The sequence below is a fragment of the Canis lupus genome, chromosome 1 (assembly GCF_003254725.2).
Source record: "Canis lupus dingo isolate Sandy chromosome 1, ASM325472v2, whole genome shotgun sequence".
NCBI lineage: Eukaryota > Metazoa > Chordata > Mammalia > Carnivora > Canidae > Canis > Canis lupus.
Window position 1 is genome coordinate 49,684,069 of NC_064243.1, and position 26,432 is coordinate 49,710,500.

A 26,432-nucleotide genomic window follows, 5' to 3' on the forward strand; every position below is an offset into this window, starting at 1 on the left:
TGTGAAGCAGGAAAATGGAAGAATAAGTGAGGGATGTGGGATTGATAGTACTGCATTTGTATATTTTATGTGAGATTTCTGAGCAGATGACACAAAAAGGAGCATTTTGAACTCTTCAGTAAAAGGATTTTGCTTTGTTTTATTTTTAAATGAAACTATTAACCAAAAAACTCCATGATTCTTAGAAAACTTAAAAAAAAATTGTTCCATAATGAGTGAACTTTAAGGAAGTTCACATTCTCCCTGGACAGGTCTTCCTGATGGCTAATTTTTTTCCCTCCCTCATGAAACTTAAGCCTTTTATGAACATAAATGGAAACAAATTGGTAACCAGTTCCTTTATTAAGAAGCTGTTTGTCCTTTTTTTCTCAAAACACATTGTAAATTTACTCAACTGCAGGCATTTACATAAAGACAAAAAGTGTATTTTTTTTTAGATGATAATTTTCCAGATTACTTTTCAGTATTGTATAGACTAAAACTACTACAGCATTTTCTTGGTTTTGTGATTATTGAACTTTCTCATGTAACAGGTGGGCAACCCAAGGTTTTGACTTTCTACAAGCCATTGAACCTGCCTTTATTTCAGCTTTGCCAGAAGATGACTTCTTGGTATGAAATATTCTAGAATTTTTTTTTTATTAAAGAAATAAGTTGATCACTGTTTCTGATTGTGTATTTTTTAATAGTTGTTTTTAAATATTTTTTCATAACTGTAATGATAATGCTGAAAGTTAAAGCACTATTAGCAACATAGTAAGATATTCCACGTTCTGTTTTTGTTATAATAGTATTGTTCAACCGACTAAGTCAGTGGCTAGCTGTGAAGCCTGACACTTCTAAAATATTTGTCAGTTTCAGGTTTTATAAAGTGCTGACTTATTAGTTGCTGCTTTTTAACAGTTTAATGAAGAATAAGGATTAGCTGTTTTACTTCAGCATGTGTCATTTAAGAGCATGCCAAATGTTAAATATTATCACTGTTATTCCAGGACATTCCATCAGCTCAAAGAGACAATGTTCAACATGTGAATTCAATCATGTTAGCCCCTGAATAGTAGAGACGATTATAGAAGTCCCTTGCTTGTGCACATCATTGCATTATGGGGACTTGAATGCTAATTTGCTCTTATTTATAAAAATTTAATGGTATAAATTATTATTATTTTAAATTATGTGTTGTTTGTGTTTAATTTTATCTTTATACCTATTTTCTTTTCAATGAACTTTGAAAATATTCACTAAGGATAGCATAGCATATTTCTTTTAAATATACTGAAAGCTTAATTTGTGCTATAATTGAGAGAATGCACATTCTTTCCCTTGTCCTTTCCCATTTTCCTAGAGTCTTCAAGCCTTGATGAATGAGTGCATTGGCCATGTGATAGGAAAGCCACACAGTCCTGTTACAGGTTTGTACCTTGGTAAGATGGCAGTTAGAACGTTTCCCCTAGCACCTCCTTGGGCAAGCGCGTCATCTTACAGTTGCAGCCATTCACGCTTCACCTGTAGAGAGGTTCTTCTTTTTTTTTTTTTTTTACTTACGATAGTCACAGAGAGAGAGAGAGGCAGAGACACAGGCAGAGGGAGAAGCAGGCTGCATGCACCGGGAGCCCGAAGTGGGTCTCCAGGATCGCGCCCTGGGCCAAAGGCAGGCGCTAAACTGCTGTGCCACCCAGGGATCCCCTGTAGAGAGGTTCTTTAACAATATTCAGGGAGATGACAGTGACAGGAATGAGGTGTGTATATGGAGAACTCCAATACTCAGTTCACAGGAAGGTGAAAATGCCAGCACAGGGTATTTACTGCCTGCCAGCAAGTGTTAAACTACACGTTTTAATTAATTAATTATTTTTTTGCACGCCAACACTGATTCTGTCCACCCCCTTAAAGTCTCTTCTTCTGGGAAGGAAGGACTTGGAGAGATGGCTGGCTGTTAGGGAGCAAGGGCCTTCCTTTCCTGCAGGTGGATGAGTGTGGTCGTTCTGCCTCCTTCCTCACCTTTTGATGGAGAATAAGTTTGTTTTATTCTCTACAGCTAAGAATTTCCCGAACAACAGAGTGTATTCCTAGTTGATTTTACTTAAAAAACCGAACCAAACAAAAAACACAGGTTAACTTGTGTTGTGACATACTTTCATTATAGTTTTCAGTTACAGTTTAGTATACAGTTTTATGGAGTATGTTGAAACTTTAAGACAGAATGTATCAGAAAAAGACTGTGCTTTCCCCCATTCTTGAAATAGTAAATAAAAGTAAAAATGTATTTATATGCAATAAACATCCATAAATATAAACTTAGAAATTTTAAAACAGTTTAAATTACACAGAATAAAATAATTCATAAATGATAAATTTATTGAGCAGGAACTATATCTTAAAGGTACTTGCTAGATACAGAAAATTCAGTAGACCAGGTTTTAATGCTTTCTCTGTTTTTAAAATTCATTCAGTTACTCAGTTTATACCTTTTCTCCCAGAGCTGTTACAAAATGAAAGCATTCACAAAACTCTTTGAACATTTTATATAATATTATAATTTTATAACATTCTCTATTCTTATGAAATTTTTTGAATAGTCATATTATCCTGAAAACTTTGATTTTCTTTTCTCCTAAAATATTTCACTAAGAATACATGATCAATAATTCAGTAAAAATCACTTCTTTAAAATATTTTACTATATATGGAATTATTTTCATGGTAGCAAAATTAAAATATAGAGTATGCAGAGAAATGTAGAAAATGTACATGTAGAAAAAATTTCAAGGTAGAAAAATACTACGGAAGGAAGAAACAAAAAATAGTTGTACCTCCATGATTGATAGGTAGGTAATCACTGCTAACGTGGGGTCACTAATTATTCATGTGCCTGTCCCCAAACTGCTGGTAGGACAGCTGGTTAGCAGTGCTGTCTGCAGGCTGGAGGTGCTGTTTGTCTTCTGGGTGTGTGGTTTGGTGGAAACAGAGTGGCTGAGAATCTGATTGCCTGATAGCCCTATGACCTGGGGCTGCTTGTTTAACCTCACTGAACCTCCTCTGCAAGTGCTCAACATCAGATGCTAATGTGGATTCCCTAAGGTCATGACATTTTGTAAACTGTAGTGTTCTGTGCAAGGCAGCAGTCTGCATCTGGTTTCATGTTCTTTCCTTACAAGAACAGTAGTGAAAGGGGAGCATGGCAACCATCATTCCCGCTGTGTACCATCTTCCTTTCCCTCTGCTCTACGCTTGTGGCCACCGATAACAGCCTGGTGGAGAGCCTTCCCCAGGTTCTGTGTGCTCACGTAATTATACAGGTGCGTTCCGCTGTGCCTTCTTTATCCTCCTGTCATCACACAAGCACAGACGGGGCTGTTCGTTTTGCTGTATAAAAGTTGGATCACATTAGATGTTAATCTCTGGCTTCTCTTATCTGACAACTGTAGATATTCCTTCTGGTCATCAGGTAGGGATCCAGTTCATTCTCCTTAGTGGGCTGCATTGTGTCCATTATGGGCATAGTACAGTGCTTTGCACCATTTCCTTGTGGACATTTGTTTTGTTAGTTTTTGCCATGAAAAACATCTCTGTAGTAAATAACTGCCAGTGAAATTGGAGCATCTGTTTTATGTTTATTGACCTTTTGGCTTTTCTTTTCAATGAAATATCACAGTTTTGCAGCAGTTAGTTATATCAACTCTTAAAAGAAATGTTCATATGAAGAATGTGAAACTTGCATGCATGTGTTCTAGCAGCATGTCTTTCTTTTACACCTTGAAGGGGAAGTTTCCTAGTGATTTTTGACTCCGAAGTCCCCAGTATGTTTGCTGAATTAAAGACATCACCTTCCTTCCTGAAGCATTTTTATTGGTTTTTTTTTTTTTTTTTTTTTTTTTTACCTTTGTTACTATTGGAGTTCTTTCATTTACTATTGTAACTGTTGAGATAATGAGCCAGAGACACAAATTGACTGTTTTCTTAAAAATTGCTTAATTTTTGCTTTGCAAGTTTTCCCTTCAGATCTCTCCATTTTGGGGACTCTGGTCTTTCCTGTGTAATATCATTGACAACAGACCAACCAGAACCATGAAGAAGAATGTATTTCCACTTAGGATAAAGCATACATAGATTAAATAAAATGTGGAGTAAAATTATTCACATGAGGAGAAAATATGTAGATTAAATAAAATGTGGAGTGAAATTCATATAAGGAGAAAATATGACCCCTAAAAAATTAAGGAGGGTTAAAACCAAGTCAAAAGGAAGAGGACACATGTCAGGGCAAAATAGACAAAATGTAACACATATGCTATGCTAGTTGTGTCTAGTTCAGAGGAGAGAATTATCAGCGTTTCTGTAATCACTAGGCAAGGGCTCTGTAAATTTTTATTTTAAATTTTATCTCATTTTTACCAGAATATTTAAGTAGAGAAGAAAATGTGTTCTGAAAAAAGAATAACCTGTTTAATCTGTGTCTGGTCCTCCTTGTTTGTTTAAAGGAATTAAATAAAACTCCATGTACTCAGGAAAATGACAGTGACCGTCCCTGACTCAGAATCTGTTCAAGTGTCAGCATGGTCCAGAATCTTTCTAAAAATGTAGCAAGCATAAAGAACTCTGTTTTATTACAGAGATGACACATCTCAGTCTCTAACTGGGTCACATTGTTTGTTTTGTGTACATCATGTACTTTATCTCCAGGATTTGGGAGATGCTTTTGATGCTAAAAGTTTGAATGTGTAATATACCTTTTATTAATTTTTAAAAAGTGCCATTTTCCACAATGTTTGTATATGTGATATGATTTTCTTATATAATGGGTTTATTTTGGTCACCAACAAAGTTAAGTGTTTAGTGGCCTGCTTCAGCATTTTCTTTTGACCCTTTTAACAAGTTGGATTTGTCGCCATTGTCACTGGCAGCTATTCATCGGAACAGTCCCCGCCCTGTGAAGGTACCACGATGCCATAGTGACCCTCCCAACCCACATCTAATTATCCCGACTCCAGAGGGATTCAGGTACTTGGTGCTCATCTAGCCATTTGATTCTTCTGTGTTGTGCATGCTCATGCTCTGACGCTACTGAGTGCTTGCTCTGATCACTAAGTATTTCTTCTTTGTTCTTGTTCATACTGTTTAAAAGCTCTTAATTGCATTATCTCGAAAATGTACCACAATGCCTTAATTGCAAGAGAAAAAGACATTTGACTTTAAAACAGACTTGTACCTTTCCAGATAACTTAGTTTCTCAGCTTATTTATAACCTCAAGCTACTAAATGCTCACCAGCTTTGGAATAATTCTTTTTTCTTTGAAAATGACCTTACGAAAACAAATTTGAGTGTGCATAGCACAGTAAGCATTTGAAAAACAATCCTAAACATCATTTTAGAAATGGAGAAAAAATTGGAATGATCTTTCTAGTCTTGACTGTCATGTGTGTATGTAACCTTGAAGCAACTTAATACTGAACTGAGTTCTGAAACTTGTACAAAGTATTTTTCTTGAATGTGGTGGCATTTCTGCATCCTGAGGGAGTGAACATTTTCTCTTCCCTATTAGAATCACTTCTTAAAAGTTAAGTTTATTTGACAATATTTGCTAGGAAAAGACCACAGTTATTTTTCAGAATAATTAGTGTTTTTCTTTTTTATACCTAGACCTGAATCTCATTGAAAGGAAAATTTGCATTTTATATTTTTAAATATTTTTCACTTCCTCACCCTATTTTATTTTTAAAACCACTGGAGAGTCCAGTCCCTTTTCTCAATCTGTGTTCCTAAAGCTCTTCTTCTCATCTCAGCACTCGGAGCGTGCCTTCAGACGCACGGAGCCACGGCAGCCCTGCTGCTGCTCCTGTCCCTGCTGCCGCCGCCACCGCCGGTCGCCCCGGCCCCGCAGGCAGCGACTCTGCACCACCCAAACCCATCAGCAGTGCCCATGATACCAGGTAGTCACCCTTCCCCAGCATCCTGTCTCCTCGGCCCTCTCCTGTGCACTCCCGCAGGGACCTCAGCTTCGGGAGGCAGCCCATGGGGTGGCACAACCTGAAGGCTCTCGCACCCAGCAGCACCAGTAGATAATTTGCCTGATTAATATTTCTTTGGAGTGAATATTAACCAGAATGACTAGACTCCTGCCAGTAACAACTCTTTGGTGAGAGTAACAGACCAAAGAACCTGGTCCCTACCGAAGGGAACATGAAAAATTCAGCAAGTGGTGCCTTTCGGTCCCAAGGTAGTTCAGAGGTGGCTTCTAGTTAACACCGTTAGGTGGGAATTTGCATTTTAGGAGGATCCCTTTTCTAACCAGATTTTCTGATTTATAGAATTATTGATTAGAAGTAGTTTATGAAAGTGGAAAAGTGAGCTCGTGGGGTTTGTATCTTATATAGAGAATGTATCCTTACTAGAGAGAGCTATCAGATATTTGCCAAGCTCTGGAAAGTCTTTTGCATGAGTCATCTGTATAGGTAAGGAGTATTGTTACACTTCTTCCCACTCTCGTTAGTTTTGACAGAGGGCTTCATCAAGGCCTCATATACTCAGTGGACAAATGACATTGGGTCACTCTTAATTTTATCCTCATGTCTAGCAGAGGACACACACAGTCACTATTCTCATCTCCTGGTAAAGATAGTGATAGAGTCAAATAAACTATATGAGTTGAGGGTAACCTGATCAAAAAAGATGAAACTGTGAAGGAACCCAGTGCTCTGTATCTTGCTCCACAGAAAAAATATTAGTATGTTGGCAGAAAGATGGCATGTGGCTTTAGAATTGAAAATGCACTCAAATGTTTTTAGACTTACTTTATAACAGTCTAAAATTTCTACAAACATTGCCATTCTTCCATTCATTAAAATAATAAATGTTCCAGTTTGTAGTGATAAACCTGTATAACCTAAAAAAGTCAATGTATTTTACAGCTTCAGCTGTCAACCAAAACAACTAACAGTTACCATTAAACAGATTCCCTTTACCTTCTTCATTTTTATGTTTAGAACATTTCATGGCAAATGTTCCCACATCTGCTTTCCTGTCCCTTAGGGAAGCACTGAAATTGTCTTTTTCATGAGAGTGACACAGGGCGAAGGGAAGCCATATGCCCTCATGAGCAGACTCAGTTGAGAACACTTCATGGCCTGCTGTGTCCATGTTTGCACACCATTCCTGCAAACTAGAAAAGGGAGGAATGCTCTTCTTTTTTTCGGGGTTCGTGAACTGTGGCTTAAGGCATTTGCGAGTCAGGGGTGTGGTGCATGAAGCATGTGTTAGCGTAAAAGTGAAGTACATGTGGCCGGTCTTCTTGTGCATTTAGTCTCAGGCCTTGTGGAAGTTGTTTTCAGTCCGTTGTGAATAGCACTTCCTAAGTGTTCATCTTTGGGATGGCTTTTGACACACAGAAATTTTACCATCATCATAGTGTGCCATCTTGAAGGGCAGTTTTTACAAAAGAGTAAAGTTCTCTCTACTCTCTGGTTGTGTATATGTGACAGCAGGCATTGAGCAGCAAGGCCCGGTGGAGATGTGCGCCCCAATGGTGGTTTGCCTTGCTCCTGCGTTCAAGCCTGGCACATGTTCAGTTTAACTTTGGGCTTCAGCCCCTTTGTGGTGGCGAGCTTGCCCCCTGCCGATGGCTTGTACAGCCCAGGGTTTGTGAATGTGCTGCAGGGGAAGCAGAGTGATGCCCAGGACTTCCAGCCTCAGCAGGAAGGCCCCTGCCTCATAGTGTGCAGTCCTTCCTGTCCTAGAGACCCCTGAGCCCTGTGAAATCTTAACTGTGCCCCACAGCATCCTATAAATGCTTTGATTTGATTTTATTTGATTTGACTTAGGAAATAGTCTGGACTTCAGTTATCTTACCATTGTTGATAAGACTTTTTTATGGTGTTCTGTTTGTTGGAGCTGGCTCTTGCTGCTTTGTGAGACTGATTGTTAATTTTTCAGGAATTTTGCAAGCTGATTGTTACACCACTGAACTTGTGGAACTCTTCCACTAGTAGTTAAACATTCACTCGCACATTATTTCCTTTAAGTATATTTTTTGCCTTTTACCCTAGCAAAAGTCTCTGAGGATGTGGTCTGATTTGGTCTCTGAGAAATCAGGAATATAGTGGTGTCAGGTGACCTCCCCTTGGCACCACAGTCTTTGGTGTTGCTTTAGGAGTCACTTGTCTCTTCAACATCAGTGATTTTTTCCATGAAGCGGCTTCAAGACTTTTTGATGAACTACATGGCAATAGAGGATGTCCCCCTCTTTTCAGACTTAACAAGTATTATACTAGATTTAAGAGTTTAGGGAAATAAAAAAGCATTGCATACTTCATAATCTCTGAGCATCTGTTCAGTAGAACCATGTCCCCTTAAATCTATTCAGTGTATGTTGGAAAAGAGCATAAATGCTACCATACTTCATAATATCGCTCATACACACAGTACACACTGAATGTGTTAATAAACTCATGCCATATTTATCATGGATTACTCGAATCGTAATTTTAACACTTCCCTTATTTAATTCTGGGTTTTACTGTCTATGGATTCATTCTGGATTTCTAAACACACCTAACTTTATTCTGGAAAAGCAACAAATTAACTTTGTTCTTTACATGCTAAGCTTCCTGCTCTTCTGCATCTTTGCTTGGCTACTGCTTGGAAAATCATTAGGTATTCCCTTCCATTTTCTTAAGAGATTTGAAATCTTTTCAATCATGTGATAATTTTAACACTTTAAAAAACAGAATTAAGTACATTAATATATAGTATGATCAGAATTGTAAATGTTAGCTATATTTGGCTAATAATTTCTAATCCATCCGGGGTTAAATGGTGGAGCTTTCCACGCATGCCAGTAACACTTGAATAAATCCTATTTTGTTTCTGTTTTTGTTGTTTTTAACTTTAAACAGAGTGTTTTGCTGTCAGGTGTCAGCAAAAATCTGACCATTCCTTCCTCAGAGAAGGGTTTCTCAGTAGCAGCACTGTTCACTTTGGGTGCATAATTCTTTGGGGGCTATTGTTTGCATTATCCTGTGTTCACTAGATATTAGATGTCCCCAGTGGGCAGAATTACCCCTAGTTGAGAATTACCACTCTAGAAGAATCTCACAGATCTTTCATTTTTAATTCCATTGAATTGACAGCTCAATTTATTTAAAATCTCAAAACAGGGGTTCCAGTGTCCCTGAGAATGACCGGTTGGCTTCTATAGCCGCCGAGTTACAGTTTCGGTCCTTGAGCCGCCACTCAAGCCCCACGGAGGAGCGCGACGGTGAGTGTGTGAGGTGCTGAATCTCCTACTGCTTTTATGGTCTATGCCTTAGAAAGAAATGAAGAATGAGAAAACAATGACAGAGCTCCCAGAGAACACTTGTTGATCAACGTGTGTTGGCTTTTTAATATAGATGCCTTTTAGTTGTATTTGCATTTTCTAGATCTGCTAGTTTTGGTTTTTAAAAAATATATTATGTCTGCTACTTTAATTGCCAGGCACTCTTATTCTCTTTAAAAATATGAACCTGCACTAAGTTTGTTAATGATGCGCTGAGGTTTTATTATAATTCAGGGCCTCTTGAATGGGGTCCCTAGAGAATCTAATTTCTGCTCAGTATTCTGTTGTCTTGTCACGTGTGGAAAATTCATGTAGTCAAAATCATGTAACATCATTGACAACTTCTTAGTCTGGTATAGTTTTCTTGAATTAATTCTCAAGGTAGCTTCTCACACTCACATCGAATAGAAATTAATTACGAAAGGACAGATTGACGGGAACTAATCATTGCCACGCACCATTTCAGTCTTACTCTCGATTACATAGGCTTATCTGTTCCATAAATCTTAATTTTGTGAAAAACATACTTCCTGCAGAACCAGCGTATCCAAAAGGTGATTCAAGTGGGTCAGCTCGAAGAAGTTGGGAACTTCGGACACTTATCAGCCAGACTAAGGGTAAGAGAGAGAATGTTGAACTTCAAATATTGAAGCATAAAGTAAGCAGTTTCAGCTAAAATATGCTTTAGCTTTTGAATTATTAGTTTTTCATTAATATTTTTGATCTCTTTTATACCTGTGACATTACTTCCTATGTGTACTGTGTATACATTTCCTGTTTCTTATAATAAATTATAAGCTCCTTTGGATCTGGAACATGTTTTATTCATCTTATATTCTTTAAGCTATGGTGGTAGTTAATTCTTTATGTCACTTTGGGTGGGCCCTTCACATAATTCTTTGTACATAGTAGGAATATAATTAATATTTGTGAACTGAATAACTATTCATATCTTCTTCTGATGAAGTTTTTGAGAAGCCAAATAGTTGACCAAGGTGATAACTGACAGAGCTGGGGCAGGCGCACACTGCTTCTTTCTACAAGTCCAGTGCTCATACCAATGTTCGCCCCTTGGAAGTATATTGTCCACCAAAGTTGAAAATAGTTGGTGGGGGCGGGGGGGGGTGTTATGGAAGGGTGAGGCTTGAGCTGACTCTTATATCAAAACAGATCTGCATCAAGCCAGGAGGAAAAGTACAGAGTAGGAAATACATCCAGAGGGAGGCCCAGTGACGAAAGGAGAAGCCAGCTGGATTGGGCAGTGTAGATATAAGTGGTGGTGAACACGAAGGGGCTGGGAGAAGTTAGACTGTGGCCAGTCTTCAGTGACAGCTAAGGGATGAAAGCCTCACCCTGAGATAGTCAGCAGCCCGGCAGCCTCTTGAGCACCTGGTGTGTTCTGGGTGTGGGGAGGAGGAGATAGGAGAGACGGTGGGAGCTGCTTGGAGTGGGGGGAAATAAGGTTGGTTAGCGTATCATTATGGTGGTGCCGTGCAAGACACCAGACACAGGTGGGATTTTAAAAAAAGGAACAAAAGGAACAAAGTGGAAGAAATGACTCTGATGCATTGTTTGCCAAGCCTGGGGCAGGTGAGGTGTATGTGGAGGGCTTAGGGCAGGGAAAGCCACGGGCTGGAGCTTGGGTCTCTCCAGCAGCTCTCACGTCAGCAGAAGTTCCCATACATGCCAGCTCTTTGTGATAATCTTCAAAACAAGTACTTTGTGGTCAGGAGAACTTGGGAACTCTTGGGATAGTTACAGTTCACAGTAACAAAGATGGAGAAATCTTGAGAAATATTTACTGTAAAACAAAACCAAAATGCCTTTCCCAGAAATATTTGACAGTGGAGTCCATGGGCTCATAGCTGTGAAATCTTGTTCGGTGCCCATGAGACCTGATGTGTCATATATTGAGGTAAAGAAAACAGCGATTCATGTTGTTAAGAAGTGGTTATAGTGTGAAACTGTAGTTAGAACACTATAAACCTTGGGGGAATTTCTCTTCTCAAATTAACCGTACAGCCATACTAGTCCTTAGTGATCTCTTTGTTGGCCAGAAAGTGAGGCTCTTAGCTAGTGAGGATGCAATATGAGGAGGGCTGTAATGGGGACACGTACCAAGCAGTGCTTTTCACATTATGGGTCATAACCCGTTTGTGGGTTGTAAAGTCAGCATTTAAAAACATAAGGTGGAGTCTGAATCACACGTGGTAACAGTAATACTGTTTTATGAAACTTCTTTAGATATCTATATGTGTAAAAGTTATTTTTTACTGTAAGTTATGACCAGATAATTTGGAGAACTAGAGATATAGAACCTGATGAGAAGGTAAGGAATAGTAGCAAAAGTAACTTAAATTTTACTGAGTATTGCTGTGTCCCAGGCATAGGGCTTAGCACCTTGAATGTATGATTTCCTTAAATACAGTAGTGCCATCTGTGCATGAGATATTATTACCCTCATTTCACAAATTAGGAGTTCAATATATGAAGAAGTCAGTTAACTTATCTACTTGGAAACTGATGAAGCCAGGACCTTATCCCAGGCATCCTGGTTCCAGAGCCTTTATTCTGGACTCTTCCCAGAGAAGGGACAACTTAATTCCCTTCTCATCAAGACAGCTTCCGAAAAGGGGTATGATATTTCAGCTGAGCTGTCATTGGTGAGACGTACACCCCAGACACCGTGGTGGGAAGACAGCTTTTTAGACCAGCAGGAAAGTGTGAACATAAGTGTCAGAAACGGCTTGGAGTGTTTATTCTACGAGTCTGTTTAGTTTGGTTCATCTGGGGCCTGTGGCAGGAGAAGAGAGGGAGAATACTGACAGGAGCAAACTGGGAAAGATAAACCAAGTCCAAAATCTGCATGGCCTACAATCCCAGATGAAGGGCTTGGATTTTTGGTAAACTGTTTGTTGAGAACCGTGAAATAAATCTAAGTAGGAAAGGAACATACCAGATTTTATGTGCCAGTAAGACAATACTGGCCAACGAGAGTGGACTGGAGATGGAGAGTCTGGTGGCAGGTAGGAAGTCACTCCAGGGTCTGAGCAGCAGTCTGGGGGGGCGAAGTCATCAGCTCTGCCTGACGAGCCTATATTTTATGTGTGTGTCTGTGCAGTGGGTGGCGCATCCTCTGGAGCTGTTGGATTGGAATGGACTTGAATGCACCTGCTGGGTATCTGACTAGAGAATGCTAAGCCTTGCTGTGCTCAAGTGCTCATGTGTATTGCTCTCTTTCTATTATTATTTGCTGGACGTTGACTTACTTCTAGTGACTGGGACTACTGAGCTTGTTTCTCCCTGCAGACAGTGCTTCCAAACAAGGACCCATAGAAGCTATCCAGAAATCAGTCCGACTGTTTGAAGAAAAGAGGTATCGAGAAATGAGGAGAAAGAATATCATTGGTCAAGTTTGTGATACCCCTAAATCATATGATAACGTTATGCATGTAGGTTTGAGGAAGGTGACCTTCAAGTGGCAAAGAGGAAACAAAATTGGTAAGGAAATGGAGCAATGTGACATAGAGTTCACCTCTGTTAGAAACAGCAACAGTCACACTTTTTTAGGTTAAGTTGTATAACTGATTCTTATCTCTGGTAGATGTAGCATATCTTTTGCAGAGGGTTCTGGTTTTTAGGTTGTGTAAATAATGTTTCAGTAAAATGTGTTTTAAGAACAGTACAAAGGAGATTTTAAATTTTTTTTGAAGATGTATATATGTATTTATTTGAGAGTGAGTGAGCAGGGGAAGGGGCAGAGGGAGAGGGAGAAGCAGACTCCCCACTGAGCAGGGAGCCCGATGTGGGGCTCCATCCCAGGATCCCAGAACTATGACCTAAGCCAAAGGCAGACGCTTAACCCACTGAGCCACCCAGGTGCCCCTAGAAAGATTTTTTTTAAATGGTTCATTAAAATGAGTAGTTTTTGCATGATAACTCCAGAAGTTGCCAATGGAAAACTATGTAAATTTTACCCATTTGTTCCTGTTGATGTTCTTATGACCTTATTCCCTCAAGAACATTACTGAAGAGAGACTGTCCTTCCTAAAGCATTGCCTGTTATTAATTTCCAAGTCAAGTGCCTCTTATAACTAGAGGTGGATCGTGTGACAGAAGCAGCCTGACCATGTTTCAGATCCTTCTGTCTTTTAAATACATCTCTCAATGGAGTGTTTGGTTCTGAAGAGGCTAACATGATTGTGATAATAGGACTCTGTGAGCCCCGGATACCCTTAAGGTTCTGTAGAGCTAGCAATTAAGGCAGAAGACACAGAAGAAACCAAGTGCTTTGTAAATGTTATCAGTTATGTTGTTGGTCTTTGCTATATGTTCCGTCCCCTTCGCTTAATGTCCCCAAAGATACGTTGGTAAAATATCCACTCCCACCCACCCCTGGACGTGCCACAACAAGGTACACTTAGACGGTGCCCCCACCCCGGGCCCTGACCTCCTCAAGGGCTGTAAGGGCTTAGAAGTGTGCACCTTTGTTCCTTTATGCTTCCTCTAGGGTTTGCCAAAGTTCCTTCTACCCTACAGATATTTACAGGTAAGGCTCAGTGAAGAGATTGCCTTCAGTTATTGGGGAACATTTTGGGTCTTGGAATAGTAGATAATTATAGATTATATAAATATAGATTCAGACTTGGGAAACATTACTACACATCTGAATGACTTCAAATGGCCTTCTTTGGTGACTGAGATGGTATGTTTGTTCTGTTCACAGGGGAGGGGCAGTATGGGAAGGTCTACACCTGTATCAGTGTCGACACTGGCGAATTGATGGCTATGAAGGAGGTAAGTGGTCTGGTCTTGTTGGGGGCCTTCTGCTTTGAAGCCTCTGCATGACAGAGATTTGGTAAAGAAGCTTATTTTCAAGGCTCTTCTTAGCTCCTAGAGCTAACTCCTCTGTGTTGAGCTGTCTAGGCAGATGCCTGGAGATGATAGAGTAGTGCAGTGTCCAATTCCGGTGAGGATGCTAGTAAGAACTCTCAGACCAGATGCACAGGTACTTCTGCCACCACATAGGTGTGCTGAGCGCCTTACAGAAAGAGGCAAGCAAAGTTAGCTAAAGGCGGAGAGGATGGTGGTAACAGTAAAATCTTAGTGGGGAATTAGGTAAGAAGATAACATTTGTGATCAGCTTCAGGAATGAGCAGCATTTCAATAGCTAAAGGTAGGATGGGAGAGAGCCAGCCTCCTATCAGGGAAGCAAATACTGTTGTCGCTCCTGAGGAGACACTCGGGATGCAAAGAGTAAAAGGAGCCTGTGGCGGAAGAGGCTGGAGCTTCGATGGGTGGTAGGATTGGCAGGCAGCACACACGTGCAGTGCCCAGCCCTCCCTCTCTGAGCTCCTGTGGCATTTCTTGTCTTCCCACATGGCATTCACCCACACTGCTTCTACCACCTTGTTCCCACTTGGTTGTTAACTTTTTTATTTTTAAGATTGTATTTATTTGAGAGAGTGAACATGGGTTGGGGGAGAGAGAGAGGGAGAGGTTGTAGACTCCCCATTGAGCAGGGAGCCTGACTTGGGGCTCGATCCCAGGACCTTAGAATCATGACTTGAGCTGAAGACAGATGCTTTACAAACTAAGCCACCCAGGCACTCCGGTCGTAAACTACTTTAAAAAAATTTTTTTTTTAATTTAAATTCAATTAATTAACACTGTAATATATTAATTAGTTTCAGAGGTAGAGTTCAGTGATTCATCAGTCTTATACCCAGTGCTCATTACATCACGTGCCCTCCGTAATGCCCATTACCCAGGTACCCCATCCCTCCACACCCCCCCCTCCAGTGACCCTCTGTTTGTCTCCTATGATTAAGAGTCTCTTGTGGTTTGTCTTCCTGTCTGATTGTCCTCTTGTTTTATTTTTTCCTCTCTTCCCCTGTGATCCTCTGTTTTGTTTCTTAAATTCCACGTGAGTGAGATCATATTGGTAATTGTCTTTCTCTGACTGACTTATTTCACTTAGCATAATACCCTCTAGTACCATCTATGTCATTTCAAATGGCAAGATTTCTTTCTTTCTTTCTTTCTTTCTTTCTTTCTTTCTTTCTTTCTTTCTTTCTTTCTTCTTTCTTTCTTTCTTTCTTTCTTTCTTTCTTTCTTCTTTTCTTTTCTTTTCTTTTCTTTCTTTTTCTTTCTTTTTTCTTTCTTTCTTTCTTTCTTTCTTTCTTTCTTTCTTTCTCTCTCTCTCTCTCTCTCTTTTCTTTTTTTCTTTCTTTCTTTCTTTCTTTCTTTCTTTCTTTCTTTCTTTCTTTCTTTCTTTCTTTCTTTCTTTCTTTCTTTCAGGGCTGAGTAATGTCATTGTATATATATAGACCACATCTTTATCCATTCATTTGTTGACAAAATACTGGGCTCTTTCCATAGTTTGGCTGTTGTCGCCATTCCTGTTATGAAAATTGGGGTGCAGGTGCCCTTTCGTATACTTCTTAAGGGCACAATTATCTCTCACCTTTTTATCTTCCAGAACCTACATATTTATGATCACTTATCGAATGTTTAATGATTTTGTGAATTCAGTTTGCAGTTATGAAAATGATCCTGTTAGCTGTTCTCTCACCAAATATTCTAAAGCAGGCATGTTTAATTCACTTGGAATGACAAAGCAGAGAAAGACTCAAAGTCAAGTACAGACACACTGACCGTAGTCTGTGGGTCTGGATGATGCACATGCAGGAGGCAGCTTTACAGCTCTCGGGGATAAAGGTGTCTTGTTTCTGGTTTGTGACAGGACCAACACTGATCAACAGTTTTCTCTTTACAGATCCGATTTCAACCTAATGACCATAAAACTATCAAGGAAACTGCAGACGAATTGAAAATCTTTGAGGGCATCAAACACCCCAATCTGGTTCGGTATTTTGGTGTGGAGCTTCATAGAGTAAGCCAACTTTGATCACGCGGTTTTGTGTGAGGAATCAGTAAGGGCACAGTCGGAGTCCTGTTCTACATCGCAGGTCTTCTCATTTCAGAGCACAGTAACTTTGCCTAATTATCAGGAAATCTCCATGAGTTACATCATTTCTGCCTTCTCTCTGAAACTAGAGGAGTTCTTCCTAAAATGTAAGTTGTAGACTGTAGTCGTTAACCCGACATTATAAAGCACTGAAACCCATCCTGCCGATCAGAAGATTCTTCTAAAATGCCCCTTACACAGTGTGTTACTTTTTCCCCCCCATTTTTCACTGAACCACTGTTGGGTGCACTGTCAAGAAATGCTGGTTTTTCTCCTACATGTATTTAAGGAACCGTTGTGAAATGAGAACGTTAAAACTTCAAATTCATTTCCCCCCTGTGTTTGGAAGTAAACACTTGGAGGGAAAGAGGATAACTCGGATCATCTTGGTGGAGTCTGAACTTCCAAGGGAAGTTGAATAGTGGTGATTTTTAATGTTTTCACAAATAAATTCATATCTGAAAAGGATGTGTTTCAGTACTTAATAATACATTTATAGGGACAGCCCTGTTGGTCCCTGTCTGAGATTATATAGCAGACTTAATTTCAGAGGATAATAGACAACTTATCACCTGTGATTTGGAGAAGACACTCTTATCTCGACAAGCTGTATAATTCCAGACAGAGGAGGCAGGCAGACACCTCTGTGTAGGAGTGAGAAATGACTGTTACCAGACAAATTCAGTGTTGAGGATGACAAGTGTAGCATACCATTAGAAAGAAGGTTCCTTTGGGGCATGACCTGTGACATTTTCCAGGTTCTTCACTTAGTGTACATATAAACACAGGCTGCATTTTGTTCCTCCCGCAGGAAGAAATGTACATCTTCATGGAATACTGTGACGAGGGGACATTAGAAGAGGTGTCAAGGCTGGGACTTCAGGAGCATGTCATTAGGCTGTATTCAAAGCAGATCACCATCGCAATCAACGTCCTCCATGAGCATGGCATCGTTCACCGTGACATCAAAGGTAGTCCTCACACTCAACTGGCTGCCATGGATACCAGACTGTGTGCCCTACACATAGTAGGTGCTGCCAAGACACTAGATCCCTCTCCCACAAGCCATTTCTCTAGAAAGAAGTGCCTTTACTGTGAATATGCTACCATTAAGAACCCAGTATTGAGAGACCATATAGCACATCCCCATCCATGAGCAGATAAGACTGCTTTATCTTTCTGCGTAACACTGTTTTTAGTGAGGTCTGTTTCTCCAAGAATGAAACTTGCTATTTTTATAGGCTGGTTTAGCCAACCTTGTATATTTACTAGACATTCACAATCTACACATCTTTTTCTCTGTTCAAGACTTTTGCGTATTTCCATGTGAACATCATGCATATGTAAAGTGACCGTGAATCTGAAATGCCAGTGTAAGCTGTGTTTTGGGAGACAAGATTTATTTACACCAACCTCCTCCAGTGTACAATTCTGCTAAAGACTGACTTAGTCATGCTGATTGATTTAAAGTGCTTTTCTCTTCTGGCATGAGGGGAATAGTCATGCTTGTCTCAGAACCTCTGGCATTTGTCCCTGACCTTTGTATTTGGGGAGTCAGGGATAATTAAAGTGACAAATTGTCTCTGGTGGGCCCTAGACTGAAGGATTCCACTCTGTCACACAATCCGAGGCCAGCATAAGCACGTTCTCTGTAGAATTGGCTGACTTCCGACCCAGCACTTGATCCAGCACGGGGCTGGATTACACCAGAACCTGCTTTGGTCTGAGTGTAAGGATTGTCCATCCTCCCTCCAGTAGCTCGCCCTGAATCCCCAGCATCCACCATTCTTATTGCCTCCCCGCCTGCCCGTGTCCCCCATTGCTTTGCTGCTTGGAATCATTCTGAGCATTTGCCTAATTGGCTCTTTATCAGCCATGACATTGCCTGTTTCCAGTTGTTCAGCCACATATACCAATACCCTGGCTCTGATCCCTGTCACGGAATGGTACCTTCCTTTCATGGGCCATGACCATAAAGAGAATTCCTCAGGGTTGTTGAATCAAATCTTTGTCCTTGTGATATTTTTTGTGATTCAGTATGGCTGATGTCCACGTGTGGAGTAGCTCCAGAGTCGTGAAGTTGGTAGTGTGTAGTCCTCTGTGGGGACTGTATATCCTGGGAGCACTCAGGTGCTCTGTTAGATGTCAGCTCATGGTGTGGCTCCCAACCTAATTTGAGTGGCTCTGTACTGCTTTTTGAGAAAAGTGCCATAGGACACACAGTGCCAGAGATATGTGGCTTGGTTAGGGCAACAATATCTCATAGCCTAGAGCTTCCTGCAGCTGTGAGCAGTCACCCCAGATTCCAGCTAGAGTATGAGCATGTGTGTTGCATTCAGAGATGTGAGGAGGCTCTATAGCATCTCTTCAGTCATAGTTCGAAGTTGTCTGTGCAGCCTCAGCCAGGACTCCAGAGAAGAGCGAGTGCGCCAGTCCAAACTCCACGTTGCGACCTGTTACAGGCGCTGCTACTTGTTCACGCCTCTGATTTTACAGGCAATGGTAGCTTCCATGTAATTCCTCTGTAAAGGGTCTCCCTGTATTTGCAGCATTAGATCTGTGCAAGTGTTTCAGTTCAGAGTCTGTTGGTCAAAGCTCTCTGTACTGATATGAACATTTCTTTGCTTTGTAGTAACATTTGTGTATAAGGCTTAAAATCCTTCCGTGATTATACTCTGTAAGTCAAATTTTATAAACCTTTACATTATTTAATTTGTGAATCAAGTTCCTGGGAATTTTGGTTGCCGTATAGCTGAAAATGCACTCTGTGTTCCCAAGCCCAACAAGTGCTTGTTTCTTGTTAGGTGCCAATATCTTCCTAACCTCCTCTGGACTCATCAAGCTGGGGGATTTTGGATGCTCAGTAAAGCTTAAAAACAACGCACAGACCATGCCGGGAGAAGTGAATAGCACACTGGGGACAGCAGGTGGGGACTGGCTTGATTTGTCTTTGCCACAATGACTCATTACAGTGTGCTTGGTAACTGGGCTTTCCCTTCATCTCTGCTGTCAGCACAGACCAGGGAGGAGGGGGGAGGGTTTCTGACCACAGACACCGCAGGCTTCTACCTGCCAGCACGTCTCAGATGCAGAAATTCGCCTTTCCCTCCAAAGTGAAAGGAGACAAGAAAGTCCTCTTTTTCTTCCCAGAAAAACTACCTTTGTTGTTCACAAGGGGTTTATTAAAACTATTCTAGTCAAAACACAACAGTATGTTAAATAGGGTAGTATGGATTTTTTTTTTTAAGAACATAACCTATTTATTGTCGAGCACCTGTGACAATTTCATGTCTGTCTAAAGGAGGCAGGAAGTTTGAAGCATTATTGGCTCTTTTAAATGAAAAGGAGTAGGTAGGCACACCCAGAAGTGGGTGAATATCTTAACACGTGGGAATGTGTTACTAGTGCAGCCAAGCCCACACCTGGTATGCTCCCCACCAGTCTGCTTCATTGTCCCTTTAAAAAGGGACATGTTTAATGGTAATTATTTGTTTTGATTATTCAGTGTCATAAAATTTTACAGCTTCTTTTGACCACTTAATTCATATTTTTAATGTGATACAGTTTATCTGAAGATTTGCCATTCAGAAATTGTCATTTAGATACTAATTCATCCCCTAAAATGTCAATTCAGAAAATTGATTTGAAATCTTTTGTTAGTTTCAATATTTCATATTATATAACTCCGAGAAAGTCCTTTCTGCACCCCCCTGCCATAAGTTAGTTTCATTTATGTGGAGTATTACACAATATTAATTTCTTGCTTAGCTCTATTATTGCATGGTGCTGTGTTTGTAATCCATTCCTATCACCATATCTGTGACTTTTAAAGCATACATGGCTCCAGAAGTCATCACTCGTGCAAAAGGAGAAGGCCATGGGCGTGCCGCTGATATCTGGAGTCTGGGCTGTGTCGTCATAGAGATGGTGACTGGCAAGGTGAGCAGAGCCCACACCAGGAGGAGAAACTCCCAGAGGGTGTTCACAGGAACAGAGCTGTAATTGTGTTTTATTAGGTATTACAAATACCAGGGACACATTTTCTGCTAACTAGAGAATGTGAGTAAACATAAAAAAAAGTGAACTCTAAAAAGATACAGTAACGTGAAGACAGGTGACCGTCTAGGAACCAAATATTTATAAGATTTATGACTTAAAGAACACTTACATGAGTGAATAAAAAAGTAGAAAGCTCAAGTTAAAACTTGGAGAAATGAGAAGCTGCAGAAAGAAATGAGAAACCAGAAACTTCTGTCCAAACACTAGCACTGGAGTGCAGCTTTACTCATGATTGCCAGATGTGGAGGCAACCAAGGTGTCCTTGAGTAAGTGAACAGGTGAGCAAACTGGTAATCTAGACAACGGGATATTATGCAGCAGTGAAAAGAAATGAGCCGTCTAGCCGAGAGGACGACAAGGAGGAGCTGTAAAAGCATACTGCCAACGAGAAAGAAGCTAATCTGGAAATGCTACATACATGTGTGATTCCACCCACATGACATTCTGCGGGGAAGGCAGGAGGCAGCAGTAAGAGGATCAGTTGTCAGTAGCTCTGGGAGAAGAAGGAAAGGATGATAAGATAGAGCACAAGGATGTTTAGGGCAGTGAGACTGTTCTGTATGATTATCTTAAAATTCTAAAAATTTACTTTTTTATGAAAATACTGCTAATGAACAGCAGATGTCTAGAGGGACCATTGTGTGTGTGTATTAGCATTATTTATAAAGCAGAAAAATGTTAGAAACCTCTCAAGTGTTATTAGTAGGAAAATGTATTGTACCTTGTGGCTGCTAAACGTTTTATTCTTATGTTTTATGATACATAAAATAACCAGAGCTTCGCACTATTAGAATTTGATGTTCATTATTCAACGGGGTAGCATAGTAATGTCCCTGTGAGAGAATTGTTGAGTTTTATATGTTTTGTTGACATTGTTATATCAGTTTATATATATCCTTTTTTATTTTCATGATAGTGGCTTCCAGGTAATGCTGGACTATCATAACATCCAAATGAGGTTGGCAGACTGTGCTGACCACCTGGCTTTGTAAATAAGGTTTTACTGGCACTCAGTCACACCCATTCATTTATGTATCTTCTATGGCTGCTGTCAGGTCACAGCGGGAGAATTGAGCACTGTGGCCCACAAGCCTAAACTACTTACTAATTGGCTCTGTAAGCAAAAAAACTAAACTACTTACTATTTGGCCCTGTAAGTAAAAGCTAGCTGGCCTCTGATATATATTAATATTGAGATGCCTGAAAGGATTGGGCCATCTCATTTTTTTATGGCCATGTAATATCATTAAACCTGATTTTCCCCCTTTCTTTAGAGGCCTTGGCATGAATATGAACACAACTTTCAGATTATGTATAAAGTGGGAATGGGGCACAAGCCACCCATCCCTGAGAGACTAAGCCCGGAAGGAAAGGACTTCCTTTCTCACTGCCTTGAAAGTGAGCCCAGGATGAGGTGGACGGCCAGCCAGCTCCTCGACCATTCCTTCGTCAAGGTTGGGCAGATCACCGTACAGTCTTTTTCATGTTTGGATGTTTGAGTTCTGTTTGTATCTGGCACTGAAGGAAATTTGGAAACTTAGACATAAAATACTTGTATTAGTACACACATGGTACATTTATAAACATAGTATTGCTGAGTCAAAGGTTATGCAATATTTGAACTTCAAGATGTATTTTCAAATTAGTTTCCAAAAATTTTTACCAATTAGCATTCCCTATTGCAGAAAATCAGAGCACTACTTTCTCCATACTCTTGCCAGCATTGTGTAGTATTATCTTCCCCCCCATATGATAGGCAAAATAGTTAGTGATATTAGTGTTGTTTCAATTTTCATTTCTTTAATAATTTACTTTTAGTAATAAAATGTATATATTTAAATATAAAAAAGAAAAAGAAAAAGAAAAGGAAGGGAGCTAAACGTATTATGCCAGGGAGTTTTAGATTTTTTCTCCCCCCCCAGAAAATGTTCATTGAGGTTCTCTGCTTGATCTACCCCGGTGTGTTTGTGGTATGCCTGGGACTGTCACATGGCATTTTATATGGGACTGGGCAAAAGACCAAGTTTCTACTCCTGAGAGTGTATGGTCTACTTGCATACAGGGCTAGCAGTGCCTGCACTCTAAGAGAGGAGAGAGAGACAGGGCTAGCAGTGACTAAGCATTTTTTTCAGAGCTGGGGTGGGGTATGTATGCTACATTGTAGGGCCACTGGGAAGAGCAGGTTTTGTTTTTTTTTTTTTTTTTAAGATTTTATTCATTTATTCATGAGAGATACAGAGAGAGGGGCAGAGACACAGGCAGAGGCAGAGGGGCAAGCAGGCTCCATACAGGGAGCCTGATGTGGGACTTGATCCCAGGTCTCCAGTATCATGCCCTGGGCTGAAGGCAGACGCTTAACTGCTGAGCCACCCAGGCATCCTGGGAAGAGTGATTTCATCCAGCCAGGCCATTTCAGCTATCATTGCTTTCTCTGGAATGAGATGCCTGAGCTGTTTGGGAGGGTATAGGGAGGTCAGGCGGTGGGGACGACAGGCTAACAAGGGTAAAATAATCCAGGAACTGTGTACCGGTGGATCACAGGATGTGGAAAGTGGTAAAAGGTAAGGCTGCAGAAGTGAAAAGGAGCCCCCAGGAAGGAATTCCAGTTTTATTTTCAGTGTAACTTGATTAAATGGTGTTTCAGAATGATGCTTCTGGAGGCAGAGTAGTTAAGAAGTTGCTGATACAGCTAATGGGCTGGGCGTGGGAGGTCAGGGGCAAGTTACTGGTGCTATTTCGGGGTTAAAATGGCCACAATTGAATAGCTGATGGGATGAGAGACAAGTAAGGGGAGGGTCTGGGATGGCTCCCAGGCCCTGGTTTGGATCACCAGATGGGAGATCCTGTTGGCCAAGGAGGGATACAGAGGGTTGGGTCAGGGAGGCAGTGGGTTCCTCTGGCAGATGATGGTTAAGGCATGTTTGGAATCTGCTTAGGGCTTTCAGATGGGTGTGAATGTGGGGAGAGAATGGGGCTCTGATGCAGGTCCCGGAGAGAAAATAGTGCTGAAAGGGCCCTACAGGGGAGCCCCTGTCGGAGGAAGGGAAGGTGCCAATGAGCAGGGTGAGTGGAAGTAAGGAACAAGGAGCTAGTTTTGCTGTGTAGAGATTAGGGATTTGTAATTTAAAACACACTCATTTCTTTGTTTAGATGGTTTGTATTGACTTGATATTGTCCAGGTACATTTTTTTTTAAAAGATTTATTTATTAATGAGAGACACATACAGATAGAGAGAGAGGCAGAGACACAGGCAGAGGGAGAAGCAGGCTCCATTCTATGCAGGGAACCTGACATGGAACTTGATCCCAGGTCTCCAGGACCACACCCTGGGCTGAAGGCAGCGCTAAACTGCTGAGCCAGGCGGGCTGCCCCTGTCCAGGTACATTCTTAAAAATGCTTTCAGGGGCCAGTTGACAGAACCGTGACTTTAGTACCTACATCACTTACTGCACCATTGAGCCTCCCCTCTGTGCTGAGTCCTTGCTGGGGCTTCTCTGCCCTGGGGCTTCTCTGAGCTGGGCTTCTTGCTCAGGCTCCCCAGTGCGGGGATTGGGGAGGAGGCTGCAGCAGTGGTGGTGACTTACCTGTTAGTTGTGTGTCTATGGCAGATCTGGTTCAGCTCTCTCCTGCCTCCCTCCCAGGTCTGCACAGATGAAGAATGAAGCTAATCGGTCTGCGGCCTGGTAGTGTGTGTGCTCGGAGAATTCTCTTAATCACTACTGTATGTAATATTTACATAAAGACTGTGCTGAGAAGCAGTATAAGCCTTTTTAACCTTCCAAGACTGAAGACTGCACAGGTGACAAGCGTCACTTCTCCTGCTGCTCCTGTTTGTTTGACGTGGCACGGGGCCCTCTGAGTGACGGTGTCCACGAGGTAAAGAAGCTGCATGTTAAGTGCCATTACTACTGTACACGGACCATCACCTCTGTCACCTGTTTCTCGTGTGACTGAGAACCGTGACATCAGTGTAGTGTTTTGACCTTCCTGGGTTCAAAAGCAGTTGTAGTGTTATCAGGTGTCCTGGGCCTTGTTAAACTCTTGTTTGTCGAGTGCACTGACTGTGAAATCTTACCTTTTGTTGTTGTTGGCAAGCCACAGGTTTGTTATGCAAAGGCTGATTAATGAAATTTAAGAAAAAGGTTCTTTTTTCAATAAATGGTTTATTTTAGGAAAGCTCAGTTATATTGTGTTTTACTGGTTACCAGCTTCAGAAGCCAACACTTTATCTGAGCCAGAGGTCTGTCACTCTGATTCACACGTTCAGGTACAGAGGGGCACAGCCAGATGTGCTAGAGATGAGCACTGGGTTAGGAGCTCTGCGGTGCCTGGGATCGATCTCCTCACTAAAGGAAACACCACTGCAGATCCAGAGGCCCCTTTAAGTTCTCTTACGTTCCCTACGCAGGGGAGGATGGGGGAAAGCAGAAGCCATCCTACCACATGTTGGAGGCTCTTGATCTTTAAATTTAAATCAACATGTGCAAGTGCTCGATCAGTGTTAAGTCTGCTGAGTTATTTCTTGACAAGAAAGCATCTTTTTCAGAAAGTAAACGTTTCAGTAGTTAATTTTCTAAAATAGCCCAAAGTATATGTCATTGATGATATTCTTTAGCTTCTTTTTGCTATTAGATTTTTAAAATATTGACCTTACAGCTTCCTGAAATCTTTGAGAAGCTCACAGACTCATTCCTGACGCATCACAGCTGACTCTGGGCAGTAATCTCTCAGGCATGATGTCCTTCCCTCCAGAGCACTAGATCCTCTCCAAGCAGCTAATGTCCAGAGAATGTTGGCATCACAGAAGGATTATATGGACACTCAGATTTTTTTTTTTAAGATTTCAGTTCTTTCAGACAGCTTTTTTGAGGTATAGTTCACATAGTCTTGAAGTGTACAGGTCCGCAGTTGTCAGCTGTACAGCATCTTTCCAGTCCGTCTTTAGAACATCCTTCCAGAAAGCAACCTCACACCCATCTGCACTCGGTCCCCACTCAGCGACCACCAACCACCTCTGTCTCTATAGAAATTTACTATACATGGTCTTTTTGTATCTGTCATCTTTCCCTCGCGTGCTACTTCTAAGGTCTGTCCATGTTAAGCACACGTTAGGACTTTATTCCTCTGTATTGCTGAATACTCCAGTGTGAGGAGGTGCCACACATTTTCTTCATTTACTGGTTCCATTTTTTTATTATAAATAATGCTGTTCTGAATATTCATAGGCAAGTCTGTGTGGACAGACGTTTCATCTCTCTTGGGAATGGAACTTCTGAGTCATATTGCAAATCCAGGTTCAATATTTTAAGAACCTACCAAATAGTTTCCAGTGGTAGCACTATCCTGCATTCCCAGCAGCCACATGTGAGGGTTCTAGCTTGCCTGAATTCTTCCCAGGACTTGTTACTTTTTGATGATGGCCACTCATGTGAAATGGTAGCTCCCTGTGTTGTTGATCTGCATGTCACTAATGATGGTGAGCATTTTTTCTTGTGTGCACTGGCAATTTATTTTTCTCTGATGTGATGTCTGTTCCACTCTTTTGCCCCGTCTTTTAATTGGGTTCTTTGTCTTCTTATTGAATTATGGGAGGTCTTTATATGTTTTGGATAAAAGTCCTTTACTGGGGATATGATCTACAATAGTTTTTTCTCCTGGTCTCTTGTCTTCTCACTTTCTTAATGGTGTCTTCAGAAACACAAAAGTTTTTAATTTTGAAGTCCGGCTTATTAACTCTTTATTGCATGTGCTCTTGATATCGTATCTGAGAAATCATTACCTGACCCAAGGTCATGAAGGTTTTACACTTATATTTTCTTGGAATTGTTTTATAGTTTCAGAACTTACATTGAGATTCGTCATCTATTTGTAGTTAATTTTTGTGTATGATATTGATAGGATTCTCTGTGCACTTCAGGTAACTGATGCCTTAACTTCAACTGTGGGCAAGACAAGAAAGCTCAGCCCAGCACTGCCCCTGTGGTGTGCAGGCGGCCCATGGAGCCTGGGCCATTTTGGCTCAGATGCACTCAGCTAGTTCACTGTAGATGCCAGCCCATCCTGGCAGGGTGTGGGCTTCTGTAGTTTT

At 41.0% G+C, this 26,432-nt stretch overlaps 1 protein-coding gene across 10 annotated transcripts in view; it reads left to right on the forward strand.

The window, feature by feature from the left end:
* MAP3K4 (mitogen-activated protein kinase kinase kinase 4) overlaps window positions 1-24,520 on the forward strand; it is a 110,850-nt gene extending 86,330 nt beyond the window's left edge. For 2 of the 10 annotated variants that reach the window (XM_049114172.1, XM_049114183.1), the window contains exons 14-28: window positions 534-612; window positions 1,346-1,424; window positions 4,905-5,001; window positions 5,785-5,931; window positions 9,154-9,254; window positions 9,851-9,931; window positions 12,624-12,815; window positions 14,041-14,111; window positions 16,093-16,209; window positions 17,096-17,255; window positions 19,089-19,211; window positions 20,117-20,223; window positions 21,618-21,797; window positions 23,654-23,723; window positions 23,986-24,520. In XM_049114172.1, the coding sequence (XP_048970129.1) occupies window positions 534-612; window positions 1,346-1,424; window positions 4,905-5,001; window positions 5,785-5,931; window positions 9,154-9,254; window positions 9,851-9,931; window positions 12,624-12,815; window positions 14,041-14,111; window positions 16,093-16,209; window positions 17,096-17,255; window positions 19,089-19,211; window positions 20,117-20,223; window positions 21,618-21,797; window positions 23,654-23,723; window positions 23,986-23,999 (1,618 nt within the window). In that variant the 3' untranslated portion in view covers window positions 24,000-24,520. Of the gene's footprint in view, window positions 1-533; window positions 613-1,345; window positions 1,425-4,904; window positions 5,002-5,784; window positions 5,932-9,153; window positions 9,255-9,850; window positions 9,932-12,623; window positions 12,816-14,040; window positions 14,112-16,092; window positions 16,210-16,300; window positions 16,392-17,095; window positions 17,256-19,088; window positions 19,212-20,116; window positions 20,224-21,617; window positions 21,798-23,653; window positions 23,724-23,985 lie in introns of those variants that run through there. The other 8 variants (XM_049114173.1, XM_049114179.1, XM_035704606.2 and 5 more) reach the window with 8 other exon arrangements.
* The last annotated feature ends 1,912 nt before the right edge of the window (window positions 24,521-26,432 follow it).